Raw genomic sequence first — 22,550 nt, 5'->3', positions numbered from 1 at the left:
AGAAAAACTGTTGGATGTAACTTTGCAATGAATGTGAAAAATGCCAGAAAATGAAGATGTCAAGTGAGTAAAGTTGATTAAACTGAATACGGGAAATGTTTGAGTAAAATAAAAGATTTTTACGATACATACCTGTTGACGAAGGTTGAATCGATGTACTAGTTTGGCTCACTATATAATTAATAATATATAATATATTATATTACATTATATTTAATTATTTTTACTCTTCAATTAAGAATTGAATATATAAATACATACCACAGTTCCACGACCATTCATCACTTCCATCAGAGCAATCTCTCCAACCATTACAAAGATAATATCGATCAACACATTGGTAACCATTATTACATCTGAACTGCCAATACCGACAAACAGTTTGTGATGCTGGTTAATATCATATGAAAGTAACAAAAATACTTTAGCTACTTTATATATGGCTTCACAGCCTTAAAATCTCGATCTGGTCATGTGCGAGGCATCCACGCGTGGTACACGCAATCTCGATATACTTTTCATATTTCCTGCTTATAATTATTATACTTTACAATCTCGATATACTTTTTATAGCATAATGTGAGGAGAAATCGCTGGAGCTTCATGATTAATTAAGTGATCACGTAGTAAAAATCGAGCTTTCTGATTGGATCATTTACGGTTGAGATATAATATTATTACTGATCTATAAGCACCCTGGAATGCAGCTTGTCGAGGTAACGATTTATGTCTATCGCGATTCATCCGGCGGGACCTCGTCGCTTTATACTTTGGCTCGGTGCGTAATTATTTAATAAAAACTTTATTTGAAGGTTGATTGCGCGCTATTCCATGATTATTCTTACGACCTGGCCCAGTGCTTTAAAAGAAAGCGTGTTGAAATTCAAACTAAATATTTGAAATTTTATGCAAGTTAATCAAATTTCAAAAGCGCGGAACCTCTCAATCTCAACATCTACTACCCCCTGTTTAGTTCTAACAATGATTTCTAAATCTCACTTCGGCCAGACCTTTTGTTGTGTAGATTATAGCGGCTTTACCGTCAATATGCACAATATTTCCGCGTACCACCGCCTAATTAAAAGCTGCATGGACCTTAACTCTAGCTAGCTGGTAAACTCAAGACAGTCTGTCATGCATATACTGCATGGGCGTATTGTCACTGAATAAGGCTTGTCTCATGCATCACTGGGAATAAAAGTGGTTTTATCTGATTTATCAAAAAGTATCAAAAAGGCAATGTGCAAGAAAAGAAATAGAGACTATAAGAGAAATAAAAGACTAAAAAACTAAATACTGGGTAAAAACAAACGATATGTTTCAACACTGTCACTGACAATTTCATGCATGACATACTACAGTACATACCTGTTGACCAAGTTTGAATTGATGAAGCTCTGGTTTGTTCCACTAGATATAATATTTAATGAAAACATCGATCATCAATTCACACTGAATAAAGAAACTATGTCTATCAATTAAGACATTGGTAACGATTATTACATCGAAACTCCCATCACCGACACACAGTTTGTGATGTTGACAATAATAAGAAAACTGATTTTGGTTTATAAGGATCATTATATACAAGGATAATGTGCGGGCATAAAACGTTTTGCCGTCGACTGCATAACAAAATAAAATAAAATAACATTTGAGGTTTTCTCTTTTTTTCTGAAGATTTTGTACCGTTTTTCAAACCATTACTTAATTGCTGCCATCGCATAATGCCGCAAAATCGAACGGCCAATGTTTACGCTAATCACTTTTATTTGTATAGCGAACGATGGAAACATTATAGCTATAATATACTCAGTAAAATATAATATAGACTAATTTGAGATTTGTGTCATTTCATGATAATTTATTCGCCGGAAAATGGCAAATACGACCATGGTCATATTCATCGGAAAATGGCAAATACAACCATGGTCATATTCGCCGGAAAATGGCAAATACGACCATGGTCATATTCGCCGGAAAATGGCAAATACAACCATGGTCATATTCGCCGGAAAATGGCAAATACAACCATGGTCATATTCGCCGGAAAATGGCAAATACGACCATGGTCATGCATATTCGCCGGAATATGGCAAATACGACCATGGTCGTATTCGCCGGAAAATGGCAAATACGACCATGGTCATATTTGCCGGAAAATGGCAAATACGACCATGGTCATATTCGCCAGAATATGGCAAATACGACCATCGTCATATTCGCCGGAAAATGGCAAATACGACCATGGTCATATTCGCCGGAAAATGGCAAATACGACCATGGTCATTATAAGTTTAGGTCAGGTTAGCTCAGGAAATTGTGTACTTGGTTTGAATCAGCGAGGGGTGCTGCATGTATGTATTTCTAGTATTTAGTTAACACGGCCCCTTTGAAACTAGGCAACTGAAATGCCATACGCATATAGGCCATACATGCATGTATCGTGTGGATAATAATTCGTAGCTACAACTGGGCCCAGTACTTTAACATAAAATATTTTGAAACTCAAACTGAATAATAGAAATCGTATATATACATGCAAATTAATCAAATTTCAAAAGCTCAACATCGACTACTTTTTCTTTGCACTCTATTTAAATTTTTCCGAAAATTGAAATGTAAAATTTGGGGAACACGATCTCTCCGATCTCAGCTGCTGCTCTTAGCTAACGTCGAAACTAAATATTAAATTAAAGCAAGATTTGAACGTGGCAACTCCATTTCCAACACATAATGCCCTATGCATTCGACAATACACGACTAACAACAACATGCGCTTAATGACAAAAATATCCATTACAACAACATATTACATAACAATATCAGTAAATTATATAAGAGGAAAGAAAAACTGTTGAATTGTAACTTTGCAATGAATGTCAAAAAGAAGAATAGAATATGAAGAATATGAAGATATCAAGCGAGTAAAGTTTACTAATTTGAGTACGGGAATTGTTTCAGTAAATGAAAAGATTTTTTCGATAGTACATACCTGTTGACGAAGGTTGAATCGATGTACTAGTTTGGCTCACTATACAATTAATAATATATAATATATTATATTACATTATATTTAATTATTTTTACTCTTCAATTAAGAATTGAATATATAAATACATACCACAGTTCCACGACCATTCATCACTTCCATCAGAGCATTCTCTCCAACCATTACAAAGATAATATCGATCAACACATTGGTAACCATTATTACATCTGAACTGCCAATACCGACAAACAGTTTGTGATGCTGGTTGATATCATATGAAAGTAATAAAAATACTTTAGCTACTTTGGCAACCCCAATGGCAATGAAAGATTTAAAGTAGTTTTCTGTTGTGTATCTCTAGATGCAAATATGACTGAAAGATGTGAAGAAGCTAGGAGAACATACCTGTTGACGAAGGTTGAATCGATGTACTAGTTTGGCTCACTATATAATTAATAATACATAATATTTCATATTACATTATATTTAATGATTTTTACTCTTCAATTAAGAATTGAAAATATAAATACATACCACAGTTCCACGACCATTCATCACTTCCATCAGAACATTCTCTCCAACCATTACAAAGATAATATCGATCAATACATTGGTAACCATTATTACATCTGAACTGCCAATACCGACAAACAGTTTGTGATGCTGGTTAATATCATATGAAATTAATAAAAAAACTTTAGCTAGTTTATTTAAAATCCCTAATGGCAATGAAAGATTTAAAGTAGTTTTCTGTTGTGTATCTCTGGATGTAAATATTGCTGAAAGATAAAAAGACGGAGAACATTACCGAAATGAATAGGGTGTCTTTTCCGGAAGAAAAAAGTGCACTTAGTAAGCTAGAAAAACGTGTGTATTTTATGACGTCATGTTGAAGGAATGCAGCTTGTCGAGGTAATGATTTATGTCTATCGCGATTCATCGGGACCTCGTTGCTTTATACTTTGGCTCGCTGCGTGATTATTTAATAGAAACTTTAATTTGAAGGTTGATAGCGCGCTATTCCGTGATTATTCGTACAACCTGGCCCAGTGCTTTAAAAGAAAGCGCGTTAAAATTCAAACTGAACATTTGAAATTATATAGAAGTTAATCAAATTTCAAAGGCGCGGACCCTCTCAATTCTAAACATCTACTACCCCCTGTTTAGTTCAAACAATGATTTCTAAATCCCACTTCGGCCAGACCTTTTGTTGTGTAAATTATAGCGGCTTTACCGTCAATTTGCACAATATTTCCGCGTACCACCGCCTAATTAAAAACTGCATAGACCTTCACTCTAGCTAGCTGGTAAACTCAAGACAGTCTGCCATGCATACTGTATGGGCGTATTGTCACTGAATAAGGCTTGTCTCATGCATCACTGGGAATAAAAGTGGTTTTATCAGATTTATCAATAAGTATCACAAAAGGCAATGTGGAAAAAAAAGAAAAAGACTTAAAAATAATGAGTAAAAACAAACGATATGTTTCAACACTGACAATTTCCACGACATACTACAGTACACACCTGTTGACCAAGTTTGATTTGATGATGCTCTGGTTTGTTCCACTAGATATAATATTTAATGAAAATATCGACCATTTTTGATATAATAAAGAAACTATGTCTATCAATTAAGACATTGGTAACGATTATTACATTGGAACTCCCATCACCGACACACAGTTTGTGATGTTGACAATAATAAGAAAAAATTTAGTTACTTTATTCAAAACCTAATGCACAAAACATAATGCAACCACATAACACAAGAAATATATACAAAGTCTTTTATTAAAGAGTGAAGGGCAAATTACATTAAAGCCTTAACATGCAGTGGAACAAAATTCAGTAAAATAACTTCACGGACGCAAACTTATCAGAAAGGTTTGAACTAATAAAGAAAACCTAGCGATTTCACATGTTGACGAAATTTGACTAGTTTGGCTCACAATACAATATTTATTAAAAACAACTATATGTGAGTGATTCTCATCAAAATATGATTGCTTTATCATTGGCTATTACTAACTGTGACGAATATTTGGCAAGGGGATACTATTTACTGAACGACGCGGAAACAAAAATTGTTTGTTCCGTGATTGTCCTTTTGCTACCATAAAATCTGTTATCCAACTGAAAAAATAAATTTGTTATACCATGCAGGATACGCGATCAACACAAAGCAATACTTACCAGAACGCGTTGCTTGAAAAGAAGGCGAGAGTTGATTGGATTGTGTAGTCCACCAAGACCCGGCCACTGCTTGCGACACGGCAAACATCAGTGTAAAAAATGAAATAGTAAGTGGCATTTTTCACAATAGCACAAGCCAATACGCAGTCTTACTCTTTTCCAGACTTTATCAATGTCACTATGACGAGTTAGATCTGGCTCACTGCATGTGTCGCGAAAAATAGCTGCGTTTTTATTTTACACAAATATTTGTAGTCTAATCTTTCCCGGATTAAAGTGTAATTAAATTTTTCAAGATTATTTTTGAAATAAAATTAGGCCTGTCTGTAACCAATCACGTTGCAGGAAAACGAAAATAAGCAAGTTGTGAAACAAAGATCCCAGATTTTGTTTCCCTTTCGAGTATATCTACCGAAATTACCGCGGCTTTTTCAGGATTAAAAATCCAAACATCGGATATCTTTGTAATGCTTTTACCGACAGATATCCAACATGTAATAATCTGCAAGGTTACTACTCTCTGTTGAGTTATATTTTCTTTAATAGACAACTAAAATACACTAAAATTGAAAAATAGAGTTACAGAAACAACTGTTATATAATATAACATAAACGCATGCATATCATGTGGTTGCTATCTTATTCATATAATAATCTTTGCTTTGCTTTCCACAGCTTTTATTCACACAGTATATTTTCCCGTATTCACTTAATTAGTGATTGTTCGAAAATGCCGAATGATTTCAGACTATTAATCCATGTGGTAAATAATTTAAAAGGATGAAAGCAGTGTTCCGGTCGCATAAGCAAATATTAGCGGAGAACAGATTACCAGTGATGGCGCCAGAGGGCAAGGGGCATTGCGGGGACGTATTCTAGAACTTTCTGCTATCAAATGACATAACGACTTTCATCACAGACATGCAGAAACAAATGCAAAGCATATATAGCTGCAAAGAAACAGACGTTCAAGGAAGAGGGGGAAATATAAGTAAGAACAAGGGTGTCTTGATTTTTCAGATAGCGTCGAACAAGACAATTCTTCGTAGTTGAATTAAGTGGATCAAGCTACCACAAACTATATCCCATAAAGATACTTTATTTTACTAATACACTATTTCCCAACATTCAATCATGATATAATAAAAAAATAGTTAATCAAATATAGATGCGTCTGCATCAGCGTGAGGAAATAGCCTCGCTGAAAATGACTGGCAAGAAAATATATTTTACCAATTCTTTCCAATTTGAACTTTCCTGAAGAAAGCAACACATTTCCTCCTCATATCATAGTACTAAATGAATCAATAATATGGATTTAGACACGTTTGATAATTTGGAAGACAAAACAAGTTGATTTAAATGCTACACTCTACAAATTATGTTAAGCTCAAATACAAACAGAAATTAAGAAAAACCCAAATTCTGCATTGCCATAGGTTTCTTGTTCTCGGCCCCAGTCTGCGGTTGATCAGTGGATGCACGGCGACGATATCGTTTAATCATAAAGAACAAAGCACCAATAAGAACCAGACTGAGACACCCAAATCCAACTACGGAACCAATCAATGTAGTGCTCACATCAGATTGACCTTAAAATTTGTTCACTTTATTAGTATCTTCTGCGTGCAGCGGGAAGAAAATGATACAGCTATTTGCAAGCCACTGCAGTTAACCGTGAAATTTTTATCACGTTTGTTTACATTTCAAACTATTAATGGTCAAACTATTTTTCCATCACATGTTCCTGGCTTCAATTTGAAAGTGTGCATAATAGACCTTTTTCATAATAACGTCAAACGCGGAAAGACTTGGAAGTTGCAAACTTACCCTTTTGGCTCTTTTCCGTTTGTTTCTTTCTATGCATCAATGGACCAAATGACAACGCATATTTTTTTGATGTATCATCTGATGGTTCGTCGACAGCATCGCGACGAACTCGTCGCGGACATGAAGTACTTCGGGAGCAGACGGAATTAGAATCATATTTGTAACAGACAACAAGATCGCAGTGGAGGTAGACGAACCGATGTTGTGACAGAAAGCGAAAAGCCTGGATACTAAAACGTTGTACAGAATTCATCCCGTATGAATAATGGCGGATCGTCTCATCTTTATCACAGCTAAACGCAGAAAAGAAAATACATTCCGATCAAGAGTCCTTCACCTGCATCGGTTTATTTGAATTGAAATACATGTATACTGATAATATTCCCAAGTCTAGATAGAATATTGTTATGTAAAACAATAAAATCATTGACTTTTTTATCAGTCTGAAACCCTGCATAGATGTTTCTACTTACCCGTCATCAATGAAGACATACTGTGGAGTATCATAAGGTCTGTTCGTAGGTGTAGCTCTACACGTCTCTGCGCGCACGACAAGATCTGAGTTGCTCGTGTTTACAGAATATTGAATATAAAGATTATCTGACAGAGATTTCAGAACTGGATAGTCTTGTGAAGTATACGAATCACGATAATTCCAACTTGTGAAAACATCCATTGACAAAGAGAAATTGCCTTTTCCACCTTGAAAGGAAGACTTTTGATTTACAAAGTATGTGGAAAAAGTAATCTTTCATTAGCAAGTTATTGTGGGTAAACTGTAAAGTGCTGAAATAAACACATGGAAGCGCCAATAAGTTAAAACTAGAAAATTGCTTCCAAAAAAGCGTAAATTAGTTATTGAATACTCTTTGTTACCGAAGCAACTCATTTTAACACTGACTTTAACAGAAGTTTCTGCGAAGGGGAGTGACTGCAGGTGATATTTCAGAGAAACGTACGTAATTAAAAAAACAATAATGAATAATTGAAATAATATTATATCATATAATCATACAATAATTGAAATAAGCAATAGGCATTAATATGAAATAAGAAATAGGCATTAGAGACTGTTTAATTGTGACATATACTTACTCAGAACAACGAGCGTTCTTTCTTTTGCTGGGGCAAAACTGAATGATCCAACAGTACGTTTTCGAGGATATGAACACGTCATGTTGGCTTTGAAGAGATAATTTCTTGTGATAACACCAGAGCCACTATAACTCTGTTCTACCTCAGACAGAGCGTTGCTAAAGTAGAGGGTTTGATCGTCTTTTGTGACGACTGTTCCACAACCAGTAAGCTGAGTTTTTACAATGACATGAGTTGAGTTATAGCTTGCTTTACAATATCGATTTCGGCTTCGAAGATACAAATTGTCGATGTTGACGTGTTTTGGAAGATCTCCGCGGTCAAATACAGCTGTCATGTAGTCTTTGTCACAAAACACTTGGAAATGAGATGCTGGAAAAACAAAAATATAAACAACAGTGTTGTTGTCGTTGATAACATAATCACTGCCATTGCCATCGGCATCCGGCGGCCATGCATCTTAACTCTGCCAGCATCACTATCAGCACTGTAAACATGTCAGCATAAATCTCACCGTTGCATGTCTGGGAAGACATCTTTCCTGCAAGACTTTCTAGTTGAGAAAAACTGTTCAAAGTGATAACATGTTGATTCACTGGATCTGATGCCATTTCTCTCAGTTCGTACATGGATAAACTCTGTCCAATCCCCACACTGAATATTACAACGCCATAGTTCTTCAGTTTCCGAGAAGGTCCGCTGACCTGCCCTGTGTTACTATACCCGTCTGTCAAGATTACCAATACCTTTTTAAACTCTAAAAATGAACAGAGTTCTTTTTAGGTCGAAGGTTGAACTAACATGCACAACCAAGCGTTATGCAAGTAACTTCTTCAGGAGAGTAAGGCCTGATTCACACTTGTCCTAAGAATCAGGGATCAATTGTTTTACTTTCCGACAGAAAAAGGATTTTGCGCCCAGTGACCTCAGACAAAAGGAGTCCCCATTAATAGAGCAAATGTGTACTAGGCTTTATAAATTCCTAATCACTATGATGATGTCATGGGGGTAAAATTTTTAAATTTGTGAAATTTGAAACTTGATTCTTACCTGGTCCTCTGGCTCCATATCCTAACGTGAACATGTAATTATATGCCATGTTCAAAGCAATGCTGGTTGCAGTTCCTCCGCCTGTATATTGAATTCTATCCACAGCAATATCGAACTGGCTTTTATCAGAAAAATATGTCGAAAAGCGAATATGAATGTTTGCATAGTTCGCATACGACATCACAGAAACCCGGGTCTCTTCCTGGCTAATTGTATAGAAGTTTGTCAGATCTTTGACAAATCGTTTCATTCGTTCAAAGTTAGTGCTACCAACACTGCCAGAATTGTCCAGTATAAAACCAAGATCCAACTTCTTTTGACATCGTGTAAAATTTCCTGCAAGCACAAATTACATAAAAATCCAATTCTTGCGAAACTAGACCACTCCGTAAAAAGTATAAAGCGATCCCCGTTTTTGATGGAAATCTTTTCGCCGGCAGTCATGTTATCAAGAACTGATTCTAGAAGAATAATTAAAGATATCAATAGCTCTGTCATCGTATATTCTTACCGATACTTCCATTGTTTTTGCATCGAACACCAGCGTCTTCACTGTGGCTACAACTGTGAATCCCCCAACCTCGATGTCTGCATGAAAATAGCGATGACTCAGAACCTCTACAATCAACATTATCAAGCCAAATCTGTCCAGTTCCATCGCGAACATTACCACCCTGATAAGCAGCTTCTGCATCATGAAAACCAAGCTGTCTGCAGACAACACGAGCATCGTTCATGTCCCAATTATCGTCACAAACTGTTCCCCATCTGCCGTTATAATAAACCTCCACTCGTCCTTCATTGTATGAACCATCAACAATTCTCACGTCTAAAAGTCAAACCCGAATTTGAACGATAAACGACAAAAGCACGATCTGAGAAAAAAGGAAGCAAAAGGTGCCCAGGGAAAAATTGTTTTTGCATCCAGGATGCGAAAGATTTAGTTACGTCAGTAATGTTAAGCTTATCATTCGATCAAAATGAACAATAGCACTGAGGTCGGTTGTGTAAAAAGGTAGTTAACTTTTAACTATATAGTTAGTAGCAGATTTGGAGTCAACTACGAACTATTCAAAATGTAATTAAGACTTTTATACAACCAGTCCTTGGAGTATGATTACAAAACCCAAAGAGAAAAAACAAACCTCTTGAACGACAGTAATTTTCATCACTTCCATCGTAACAATCATAACGACCGTTACAGTAAGAATATGAATTAATACACTGGTAGCCATTTCTACATCGGTAATCATTGTAGTTACATTGTATAGAAGACGTCATCGAATATTGTCCTGTATGTAAAGGATAAAAAATACTTTACTTATATATATGAGAAGTTTTTATGAGAAGTTGAAGGAAGGAGGCATGTTAAATTTTCCGTAAAATTTTTGAGACGTAAAATTTTGGGCGTCTCAGTGATTGCTCTTATCTACTGACTAACGTCAAAACTAAACATTAAAATAAAGCAAGGTTCTAACTCACAATGCCCTATGCATTCAAAACATCATAGTTTTATTAATTTTTTACTCTTTTCAGTATATAGATTAAAACAGTGTCAAAACTTTAGGCTGGCGGGAGGTTTTACGACAACATAGCAGTCACCGCGTTGCTATACGTTCTACTTTGGAAATTAACATCTTTGGCATACGCAATGCAATTTGAGTTATTTATTATATAGTAAAGAAACGCATGCAGATGCAGCCAGCCATCCCTCCCCTCCCTTCCTCCGAGGGGTTTGTGGTGAATGACATCACGATATAAGAGGAAAGAAAAACTGTTAAATGTAACTTTGCAATGAATGTGAAAAATGCCAGAATATGAAGATATCAAGTGAGTAAAGTTTATTAAACTAAATACGGGAAATGTTTCAGTAAAGGAAAAGATTTTCACGATACATACCTGTTGACGAAGGTTGAATCGATGTACTAGTTTGGCTCACTATATTTAATATATAATATACTATATTACATTATATTTAATGATTTTTACTTAATGATTATTCTATTGGGGTTTTTACTCTTTTAACAATTAAAATTTGAATATATAAATACATACAACAGTTCCACGACCATTCATCACTTCCATCAGAGCATTCTCTCCAACCATTACAAAGATAATATCGATCAACACATTGGTAACCATTATCACATCTGAACTCCCACCACGAACAAACAGTTTGTGATGCTGAATAATATCATATGAAAGTAATATAAGTAGAAAAATCTTAGCTACTTCGGTTACTCAAAATATAAATATGGCTGAAAGATATGAAGAGCATGCAGGACGGTGACATAATTGAGAAAGGTAATCAGGTGGGAATGAACAGGGAAGAGATTTGGTAGCCATTTCTACATCGCATAATATGAAAATACCACGATTAAACTGCATGTCTGCGTGAAAATGCTTCCGCGTGAATGAAATTTTTACCACCATTCATACCTGTCGATGAAGGGCGAATTGAGGGGCTCACTAAAAATCATAAATACAATAGTTTATTCAATAATTTTGCTTTTGTAACTGTTGAATTTCAGTTCGAATACATACCACAGTTCCACGACCATTCATCACTTCCATCAGAGCAATCTATCCAACCATTACAAAGGTAATATCGATCAACACATTGGTAACCATTATTACATCTGAACTGCCAATAACGACAAACAGTTGGTGATGCTGAATAATACTGTACTGTAAAAAGGATGGAAAATAAAATTTCCTTAGAAATTAAATTAAAATTTCTAGAATTCTAGGCGTAATTATTGACGAAAAACTGAATCAGCATGAGTATCTTGACGCTCAATGCAAAAAGATCTCAAAGAACATCGCGCTGCTAAGATGAGCAAAAAACATTGCAACACAGAATCAATGCATTATTAACAGTGTATAATTAATATATTTTAGGGATTATTGTACGTAAACATTTAATAGACAAATTATTGTATTTAGTAAACATACACCTCCCTTTGAAAACCATGCAGGCAACTGAAAGGCCAGTAGGTTACCCCCCCCATCCAGCGGAAAAAACACGCAACGCGTGGACCCCACGCGGGACGTCGGAAACTATCGGATTTTCCCGAAGATATGCGTGGTCTCCACGCAGAGTGTGAGTGCGAAGTTTTTAAGCGTAATTAAGTACACAGAAAAGCTTGGCGAGGAAAATATTTTATTTGTCAGGGTACTAATTGTGCTACAAATAGTTTTAAATACTACAATTCTTAGCGAAATTTCAATTACTTTTTAAACAAATTCACCTTTAAAAATAAATACTTTTCAAATCCAAATCATTTCAACGATATATTGACGAATAAATTCAAAGAGGGGTCATACATTTGTTGATAAACCCACATATTAAACTTACAAAACAATAGTATACTTTAAAATACCGAAATCTACCCATTTACCTGTTCAAAAACACTTTAAAAATGCTTCAAAATCGTAGATATTTCACCATCCATTAGAATGAAAATTTTTCTATCCAAAGGTATCTTTTACATTATTTTAATGAATTTTACGAGTCAATTTTTCGTATATTTTTAAGACCATCCAAATGAAAAAGATTATTTAAAAAAAGGTTTATAATTCAAAATATCAGTTATGCTGACGTGACCCAAATTTTAATTTAGCCAATCGCACGTTTGTAAACGTTTGCTAGTTACCAGTTTTAACTCGTCTTATACTCACGCATGCGCATAACTTACAAAAACGCCCAACGTTCATGACATAATGGCGGACAACTTTCATTTCGCATTTGCATTCCCGGGCGTAATTAAAATCTCCGGGCGGAATTAGTACCCTCGCCCGGTGCTGTGCACCGGCTCGGGGATAATTAATTACGCCAGAAGCGCATTGCATTGAAACGTATCCGCTGGTTAGTTTACTCATAAATATTACACGCTAAAAGATGATTCAGGGGAAATACGTTTACTCAATTTTCAAACTATTTGCCTTAATGCATAATTTGACTGAAGTGACTCTTTCACAGTGACATTGTGAAAACAAACAAATTTCAGATATGGATTAACGATTTTAACATTTATTTGTCTTGCAATTAGTTACAGCAATAAATAATAATTTCTTCTAAAACGTTTTTTTACCATTGGACTAAATTTAAAGTCTAATTATCATCATCGTCATAATCTTCACTGTCTTTATTTTCCTCGTCATCATCAATCTCGTGGTCGCTTAAAAGCCTTTTAATAAGAAACTTTCTCTTATCAACTGCAGCTTCTATTGCTTCTTCTGGCTCAAAATCATCATTTTGAATAAACGCATCTTTTGTGTTCATTATTTTCTTATGTACTGGATCTTTCTTTAGTTGTCTTATCCACAAAAGGCGCTCTAAGTAGATATTTTCTAATTCTTTCTGGAGTCTAGGCATAATATTCAAGTAAGCTTTCTCTTTAGCAGAGTGCTCATCGAAACCTCTGTTTATGAGGCGTTCTTTCATTTCCTCGAAAGCTGTGTTACTTCTTTGTTTTGCTTCTTCTATTAGTGGTATCCAGAGATCCATTTCCTCTCCAGATTCTGAGTCAGTCGCCGTCGAACTTTCAGACTGCTGAGTAGAAGTTGTTGAGACATCGTCACGGAAATCTCTTTCTTGACTGTCCGAGTCTGTTTGAGACATGTTTTTTTCTTGTTCTCGTAATGGACAGTATTCCTGTTCGTGTCTACGCTGATTGTACCGCGATAAATATCTCCGGCAAAATTGGCAGCTCATTCCCTTAGCACTGGAGGCGTAAAAATGCCTTGTTATCGAGCAGTAATGCAGTTTTATGAGCAGATGAGCATGTGCTCATGAGCAGTTATGAGCATGTGCTCATCTGCTCATCGCATAAAATGGCACCCGGTTCATTGAAATTTTTCAGGCCCAATATAATATAATTTATATTGTTCAATTTAAAAAAATAATGTCGGTTGCAATTTTTATGCGATGAGCAGATGAGCATCTGCTCATGAGCAGTTATGAGCATGTGCTCATCTGTTCATCGCATAAAATTTGTAATCAACGCGTTGCTTGGACCATAATAAATTAAGATAAGGATTAACGCTTGTAACAATATAACTAAGTAGAACAATTTTACAAATATCTTAAACATTTGTCTGGGCAGGTTTTTTCCATTTCAAATTAGAGGTGGAATATCGGTTACAAATTTTATGCGATGAGCAGATGAGCACATGCTCATAACTGCTCATGAGCAGATGCTCATCTGCTCATCGCATAAAAATTGCAACCGACATTATTTTTTTAAATTGAACAATATAAATTATTATATTGGGCCTGAAAAATTTCAATGAACCGGGTGCCATTTTATGCGATGAGCAGATGAGCACATGCTCATAACTGCTCATGAGCACATGCTCATCTGCTCATAAAACTGCATTACTGCTCGATAACAAGGCATTTTTACGCCTCCAGTGCTAAGGGAATGAGCTGCCAATTTTGCGGAAGATACTTTAATCGCGGTTACAATCAGCGTAGACACGAACAGGAATACTGTCCATTACGAGAACAAGAAAAAAACATGTCTCAAACAGACTCGGACAGTCAAGAAAGAGATTTCCGTGACGATGTCTCAACAACTTCTACTCAGCAGTCTGAAAGTTCGACGGCGACTGACTCAGAATCTGGAGAGGAAATGGATCCCTGGATACCACTAATAGAAGAAGCAAAACAAAGAAGTAACACAGCTTTCGAGGAAATGAAAGAACGCCTCATAAACAGAGGTTTCGATGAGCACTCTGCTAAAGAGAAAGCTTACTTGAATATTATGCCTAGACTCCAGAAAGAATTAGAAAATATCTACTTAGAGCGCCTTTTGTGGATAAGACAACTAAAGAAAGATCCAGTACATAAGAAAATATGAACACAAAAGATGCGTTTATTCAAAATGATGATTTTGAGCCAGAAGAAGCAATAGAAGCTGCAGTTGATAAGAGAAAGTTTCTTATTAAAAGGCTTTTAAGCGACCACGAGATTGATGATGACGAGGAAAATAAAGACAGTGAAGATTATGACGATGATGATAATTAGACTTTAAATTTAGTCCAATGGTAAAAAAACGTTTTAGAAGAAATTATTATTTATTGCTGTAACTAATTGCAAGACAAATAAATGTTAAAATCGTTAATCCATATCTGAAATTTGTTTGTTTTTCACAATGTCACTGTGAAAGAGTCACTTCAGTCAAATTATGCATTAAGGCAAATAGTTTGAAAATTGAGTAAACGTATTTCCCCTGAATCATCTTTTAGCGTGTAATATTTATGAGTAAACTAACCAGCGGATACGTTTCAATGCAATGCGCTTCTGGCGTAATTAATTATCCCCGAGCCGGTGCACAGCACCGGGCGAGGGTACTAATTCCGCCCGGAGATTTTAATTACGCCCGGGAATGCAAATGCGAAATGAAAGTTGTCCGCCATTATGTCATGAACGTTGGGCGTTTTTGTAAGTTATGCGCATGCGTGAGTATAAGACGAGTTAAAACTGGTAACTAGCAAACGTTTACAAACGTGCGATTGGCTAAATTAAAATTTGGGTCACGTCAGCATAACTGATATTTTGAATTATAAACCTTTTTTTAAATAATCTTTTTCATTTGGATGGTCTTAAAAATATACGAAAAATTGACTCGTAAAATTCATTAAAATATAATGTAAAAGATACCTTTGGATAGAAAAATTTTCATTCTAATGGATGGTGAAATATCTACGATTTTGAAGCATTTTTAAAGTGTTTTTGAACAGGTAAATGGGTAGATTTCGGTATTTTAAAGTATACTATTGTTTTGTAAGTTTAATATGTGGGTTTATCAACAAATGTATGACCCCTCTTTGAATTTATTCGTCAATATATCGTTGAAATGATTTGGATTTGAAAAGTATTTATTTTTAAAGGTGAATTTGTTTAAAAAGTAATTGAAATTTCGCTAAGAATTGTAGTATTTAAAACTATTTGTAGCACAATTAGTACCCTGACAAATAAAATATTTTCCTCGCCAAGCTTTTCTGTGTACTTAATTACGCTTAAAAACTTCGCACTCACACTCTGCGTGGAGACCACGCATATCTTCGGGAAAATCCGATAGTTTCCGACGTCCCGCGTGGGGTCCACGCGTTGCGTGTTTTTTCCGCTGGATGGGGGGGGGTAACCTACTAAGGCCATATCGTGTTAATAATAATAATTCGTACAACTGGGCCCAGTACTTTAACATAAAATTTTTAAAATTCAAATTGAGTTTTGAAGTTTTATACTGTATACATGCAAGTTAATCAAATTTCAAAAGCGTGGTCCCCGGTCAGTCTCAACATCTACTACTCGTCCATAGCGAAGCCCAACCATAAAACATCTGTAGCTACACTGTATCTGTGCAGGAGGGCCTGTTAAATTTTTCCGAAAATTGAAATGTAAAATTTGGGGAACACGACCTCTCCGATCTCAGCTGCTGCTCTTAGCTAACGTCGAAACTAAATATTAAGTTAAAGCAAGATTTGAACGTGGCAACTCCATTTCCAACACATAATGCCCTATGCATTCGATCACAAACGACTAACAACAACATGCACTTAATGACAAAAAATTCGCCTCGTGAATTTCTATCTAACAATAACAGCACATAATTATTATATATTTTTATTTGTTGCTCTTTTCAGTATGTAGATTAAAGACAGAGTGTTAAAAAGGCTGGCGGGAGGTGTTACGACAACATAGCAGTTACCGCGTTGCTATACGTTCTACTTTGGAAATTAACATATTTGGCATACGCAATGCAATTTGAGCTATTTATTGTATATATAGTAAAGAAACGCATGCAGATGCAGATGCAGCCACCCCCCCCCCCTTCCTCCGACGGGTTTGTAGTGAATGACATCACGATATAAAGAAAAACTGTTAAATGCAACTTTGCAATGAATGTGAAAAACGCCAGAATATGAAAATGTCAAGTGAGTAAAGTTTATTAAACTGAATACGGGAAATGTTTCAGTAAAATAAAAGATTTTTACGATACATACCTGTTGACGAAGGTTGAATCGATGTACTAGTTTGGCTCACTATATTTAATATATAACATATTATATTACATTATATTTAATGATTTTTACTTAATGATTATTCTATTGAGGGTTTTTACTCTACTAACAATAAATTTGAATATATAAATACATACCACAATTCCACGACCATTCATCACTTCCATCATAGCAATCCCTCACACCATCACAAAGCCAATATCGAGAAATACATTTGTAACCATTATTGCATCTGAACTGCCAATACCGACAAACAGTTTGTGATGCTGAATAATATCATATGAAAGTAATAATGACAAAACTGAGTACATCATAGTTGGATCTAGAGAAAGACTGCAACAATTAACCGACGACCAACTTATAGAGACTAGTGACAACACTGCATGTAAAAAGGGTGGAAAATAAAGAAATTCTAGGGGTAATTATTGACGAAAAATTGAATCAGCATGAGCATCTAGACGCTCAATGCAAAAAGATCTCAAAGAACATCGCGCTGCAAAAAACTTTGTAACACAGAATGCATTATTAACAATGTATAATTCACTTGTCCTCTCATACTTCACTTTCTGTTCCACCGTTCGGCGTGACGGCATTCATATAAATAAATTATTTAAACTTCAAAAAAGGCCGCTCGAGTGATAATAGGAGAACCTATAAAACTAGATCAGCTGAAATCTTTAATAGTCTAAAGTGGAAACCAATTGAAAACATTTTTCAAATGCGAGAACAGGAAATGACATTTAAGGCTTTACAAGACGCCAAGCAACTTATAAGATTTATTTACTTTCCGTCACAACGTCAATAGTATAATTGACAAGCCATAGACATATTTCTTGAAACGCAGTTTTTCATATAAAGGGCCATTTCTTGAAATAGCTTATTATACCTGCAGATATTTTAAGCGAGACGAGAGCGTTTCTACAGATTCATTCAAACCCCAACCATATTTACATTATGTCAGACAAGATATGTAGATACGTAGATATTTGATGGATAAATTATTGTATTTACGGTTAAAACATGCAACCCTTTGAAAACCAAGCAGCTAAAAGACTACAGTGTTTTTAAATAGTTAAATCAAATTTCAAAAGCGTGGGCCCAGTCAATCTCAAAATCTACTAGTTACAAAGCCCAACCAACATACGAACGTCATAAAACATCTGTAGCTATCTGTGCAAGAGAGCATGTTAAATTTTCCGGACTGAAATTGAAATGTAAATTTGTGGAACACGATCTCTCCGATCTCAGATGCTGCTCGTAGCTAAGGTCAAAACTAAATATTAAAATAAAGCAAGGTTTGAACGTTGCAACTCCATTTCTAATACACAACACCCTATGCATTCGATCACAAACGACTAACAACAACATATTACCATATTAACAATAACAGTAAACTATACATATATATATATATATATATATATATATATAATTATATATATATATATATATATATATATATATATATATATATATATATATATATATATATATATATATATATATATATATATATATATATATATATATAGCAATAACAACAACATTTTTATTTGTTACTCTTTTTAGTATTTAGATTAAAGACAGAGTTTCAAAAAAGCTGGCGGAAGGTGTTACGACAACATAGCAGTTACCGCGTTGCTATACGTTCTACTTTGGAAATTAACCTTTGCTTTGGAATGTGCAATACAATTTGAGCTATTTAACGCATGCAGATTCAGCCAGCCACCTCCCCTCCTCCCATGGCATCACGATATAAGAGGGAAAAAACTGCTGAATGTAATTTAGTAAATTACTTTGCAATGAATGTGAAAAACGCTAGAATATGAAGATATCAAGTGAGTAAAGTTTACTAAACTGAATATGGGAAATGATTTAGTAAATGAAAAGATTTTGAATACATACCTGTTGACGAAAGTTGAATCGATTGACCAGTTTGGTTCACTATATTTAATATATAACATATTATATTACATTATATTTAATGATTTTTACTTAATGATTATTCTATGTAAATATGAGAATATTCAATACACCTGAAATACTTAGTGGAACCAAAGATGATATACTGGCCTTATGAAGGAATACCCGAGCAGAAAAAGTTAGAAGTTACTTTTTAATAGTTGATTGTGATGTGGAGGTATATATGCTAGATAAACTACAATCCAGTGGATAGCGCTATCCATGCATGGCCAAGTTATGGTTTGACATTCAAACTGAATATTTGAAATTGTAAACAAGTTAATCAAACTTCAAATTAGAGCGTGCCCCCCCCCCAATTCTCAACACCTATACTACCCCCTGTTTAGTTCAAAAAATGATTTCTAAATCCCACTTCGGCAAGACCTTTTGTTGTGTAATTATAGCGACTTTACCGTCAATTTGCACAATATTTCCGCATACCACCTCATAATTAAAAAAAGTTTAACCAAAATTCTCGTTAATGAGAGAAACGTTCGTTTTCTTGATACGTTCTCTAGGGTTAACTGCGTGGACGTTAATCCTAGCTGGTAAACTCAAGTCAGTCTCCATACATATCGAACTGAATAAGGCTTGAATTGTCTAATGCATCAGTGGGAATGTAAGTCAGTGGTTTGGGGGGTTGGAAACGTTACGTTTTACAAGGAATAAAGTTGTTAACTTTAAAAATTGTCAACAGTGACCGTGAGGCAATTAAGGTATGGTTTCTAATGCTATAAGGATGAATCCATAAATTTATTGAACTTTTACACTGAGTAACTCTTAAGTCTTAAGCCCCACACATTAGATTCACCATTAAATTAAGTTCTGGAAGGAAATTTTGAGAACTATATGCACCACAGTCCACAGACATGTCAAAATGTGCAATTCCTCAGTAATTATCAAGAATATCATAACGAGATGAAACACAGTTGCTTTTGAAAACTGAGAAATTCGCAAATATTGCGTCGCGTTTCCTGATCGCGTCCGGTGTGTGTTGGCGTTTAACCACACCAAAAAGCCCAACCAACATATGTTTGTGTATGGGCGATTCATTAAGCTATATTTCATAGAATACGGTATATGATCAACAGAAAGTATCGTGATATGCGACAGTTCTCTACAAATACGTCTCCACAAATGCCTTTGTCAAGAATTTTTCTCTTTTTGAAACGACGACAAAAGAGTTATAAACTGAACATTTTGCTGCCTGTTATTAAGGCATGGGTTGAAAATGGATTTTGTTCACCTACACAGGCCGCTACAAATGATCAGTTTTTAAACATTAAAGCAAACCAAAGGAGGACTTAAGGAATGACAATTCGCAACGGAACTAGAACAAATACTTACAACTGGGTGTTGCTTGGAAAGAAGGCGAGGATTGTATCTGCCAAGCCACTACTTGCGACACGCACAGCACTAGTGCCCAAAACAGAATAACTCGCATTTTTCACAGTTCACGCAACAGATAGTTTCCCTTTTGATTTTGTTCACAATGTTGACTGTCTCAGTCGTCTCTGTGTAATGCGATCTTTATTTATTTTGAAAATTCTGTTTATCTTTCCTATCTTCAATCTTTTATATGCCGTCTCGACGAAACCGGATTTGTCTTCAATGTAGCCTATCACAAACAAGTCCTGAGAAGAAAATATGCGTGGATTGTTAACTTGTGCATGGGTGTAAATTTAACTGTCAAATTGTCGCATATATTGGAAATATAATTACCATGCAAGAGATGCCGACAGAATACATTCGACAGGAAGACTAGGAAAAGGCGGGCTTGTGGCAGATCAGGAGTGTAAAGTAGTGTAGCCAACCTAACGAGTACCAGCTCTGCTAATATTCTACCATTCATTCGGTCCCTCAGGTGCCACAACGTACGTTCCAAACCAGGGGTCGGTTGTATGAAACCGGGATAGCGCTATTCACCGGATAGTGATTTTTTCAACCGTTCAAAAATACTCGAAAAGCGATAAAAGTTCATCTTTGGAATGAACAATTATTAAAGAGGATCCTCGATTTAGGAATACTAAGATTTAGTCAAAGTTATAGCAAACAACGGGCGATTTTAAAACGATTGAAAAAACACTAGTCTATCCGGTGGAATAGCGCTATCCGGCTTTCACACAACCGACCCGAGAAGATTATCGATGATGCCCTTAATCAAAGCAGTGAAGATTAAAACATGACGAATGATAATATTTGCCAAGAATGCTTTGTGACTTATTATATCTTATAAAACATAAACCATAAATTATTACAAGTTTAGGAATATTAATATCCCGTATGACTTTAGAATACATTCGTAAGTAATAGTATAGCTTGACAAGATTGATTAATATAGAGCGGTAACCCGAGACATTACCACGTCGTAGCCTCTGCACCCCCGGTTAAGTCGAGATTATACGGATGAAAACCACGGAGCGCACTGGAGGGGGTGGACGCCCTAACTTGTCAGCTAGTGGGCAAATTTTATTTTTTGGTCGATCCACAAAGCGGAACTTTTTTATCTTTTGATCAAAAATCAGGTAACGGAGCTGGCTAATTTTCTTCTTGCTGATTTAAAATTTTCTCTAAATCGTCCGTTTCGGGTAATCTCGAGGTGAAAAGTCAAGGATTTTCTCACACGAAAATAAAATCGCCTGAATACTATAAAAATGTTACAAAAAATTGACAGAAATGCCAAAATGCTTGACATATATTGAAACCTGGCAAGCCTAATTAAAAAGGGTCTAGAATGAGCTGGGATTTTAGTAAGATTTTGCCGCTTCATCGTCAACAAATCTTTTGAAAATTGAAATCTTAAATCTGTTGCCACTAGGCATCAAATGTGGTATAACAACCGCCTAAAATAGACAAAACACATTCCCACCGTAGGCGAATTTTGCGCGGGAAGCGGAATCTCTTTGCTTCTCTCACATGACGCACAGACAATGAAAATTCCGCGTAGCGAAAAACAGCCCTTAACTAATGATATTTTAACAGTATATGGTTGCGTGATTGAAGGCCGTGACACCACATTAACTTGAAAGGGAAAAGAGTAATTAAATTTTTCAAGATCACTTTCGAAATAAAATTAGGTCTGTCTGTAACCAATCACGTTGCAGGAAAACGAAAATAAGCAAGTTGTAAAACAAAGATCCCACATTTTGTTTCCCTTTCGAGTTTAGTTACCGAAATTACCGCGGCTGTTTCAGGATTTAAAATCCAAACATTGGATATCTTTGTAGTGCTTTTACCGACAGATATCCAACATGTTATAATCTGCCCGGTGACTACTTTCTGTTCTGAGTCAGTAATTCTTTGAGGTCCAAACATGGCGATATTTCCTTTAATGGACAACAAAAATTATATTTAAATGGATCAAGCTACTACAAACTGTATCCCATAATGATAC

The 22,550-nt window shown here is 35.4% G+C and overlaps 1 protein-coding gene across 1 annotated transcript in view; it reads right to left on the bottom strand.

The window, feature by feature from the left end:
• Positions 1–22,550, bottom strand: part of LOC114519003 (deleted in malignant brain tumors 1 protein-like) — a 44,866-nt gene that overhangs the window by 21,264 nt on the left and 1,052 nt on the right. Inside the window, exons 3-19 of the mRNA XM_028539060.1 lie at positions 22,393–22,482; positions 20,879–21,015; positions 20,504–20,790; positions 19,100–19,138; positions 17,332–17,460; positions 17,177–17,215; positions 11,708–11,851; positions 11,603–11,632; positions 11,219–11,347; positions 11,063–11,101; positions 3,527–3,655; positions 3,398–3,436; positions 3,125–3,253; positions 2,996–3,034; positions 1,369–1,410; positions 262–390; positions 133–171 (exon numbers count right to left, since the gene is read on the bottom strand). Of these exons, the coding sequence (XP_028394861.1) occupies positions 133–171; positions 262–390; positions 1,369–1,410; positions 2,996–3,034; positions 3,125–3,253; positions 3,398–3,436; positions 3,527–3,655; positions 11,063–11,101; positions 11,219–11,347; positions 11,603–11,632; positions 11,708–11,851; positions 17,177–17,215; positions 17,332–17,460; positions 19,100–19,138; positions 20,504–20,600 (1,192 nt within the window). The 5' untranslated portion in view covers positions 20,601–20,790; positions 20,879–21,015; positions 22,393–22,482. The remainder of the gene's footprint in view (positions 1–132; positions 172–261; positions 391–1,368; positions 1,411–2,995; positions 3,035–3,124; positions 3,254–3,397; positions 3,437–3,526; positions 3,656–11,062; positions 11,102–11,218; positions 11,348–11,602; positions 11,633–11,707; positions 11,852–17,176; positions 17,216–17,331; positions 17,461–19,099; positions 19,139–20,503; positions 20,791–20,878; positions 21,016–22,392; positions 22,483–22,550) is intronic.

This window comes from Dendronephthya gigantea, unplaced genomic scaffold (assembly GCF_004324835.1).
Source record: "Dendronephthya gigantea isolate DGI-Jeju-01 unplaced genomic scaffold, DenGig_1.0 000012F, whole genome shotgun sequence".
Taxonomy (NCBI): Eukaryota; Metazoa; Cnidaria; class Anthozoa; order Malacalcyonacea; family Nephtheidae; genus Dendronephthya; species Dendronephthya gigantea.
Note: the sequence above shows the minus strand (reverse complement) of the source record. Positions and strands in the feature narration are given on the sequence as shown.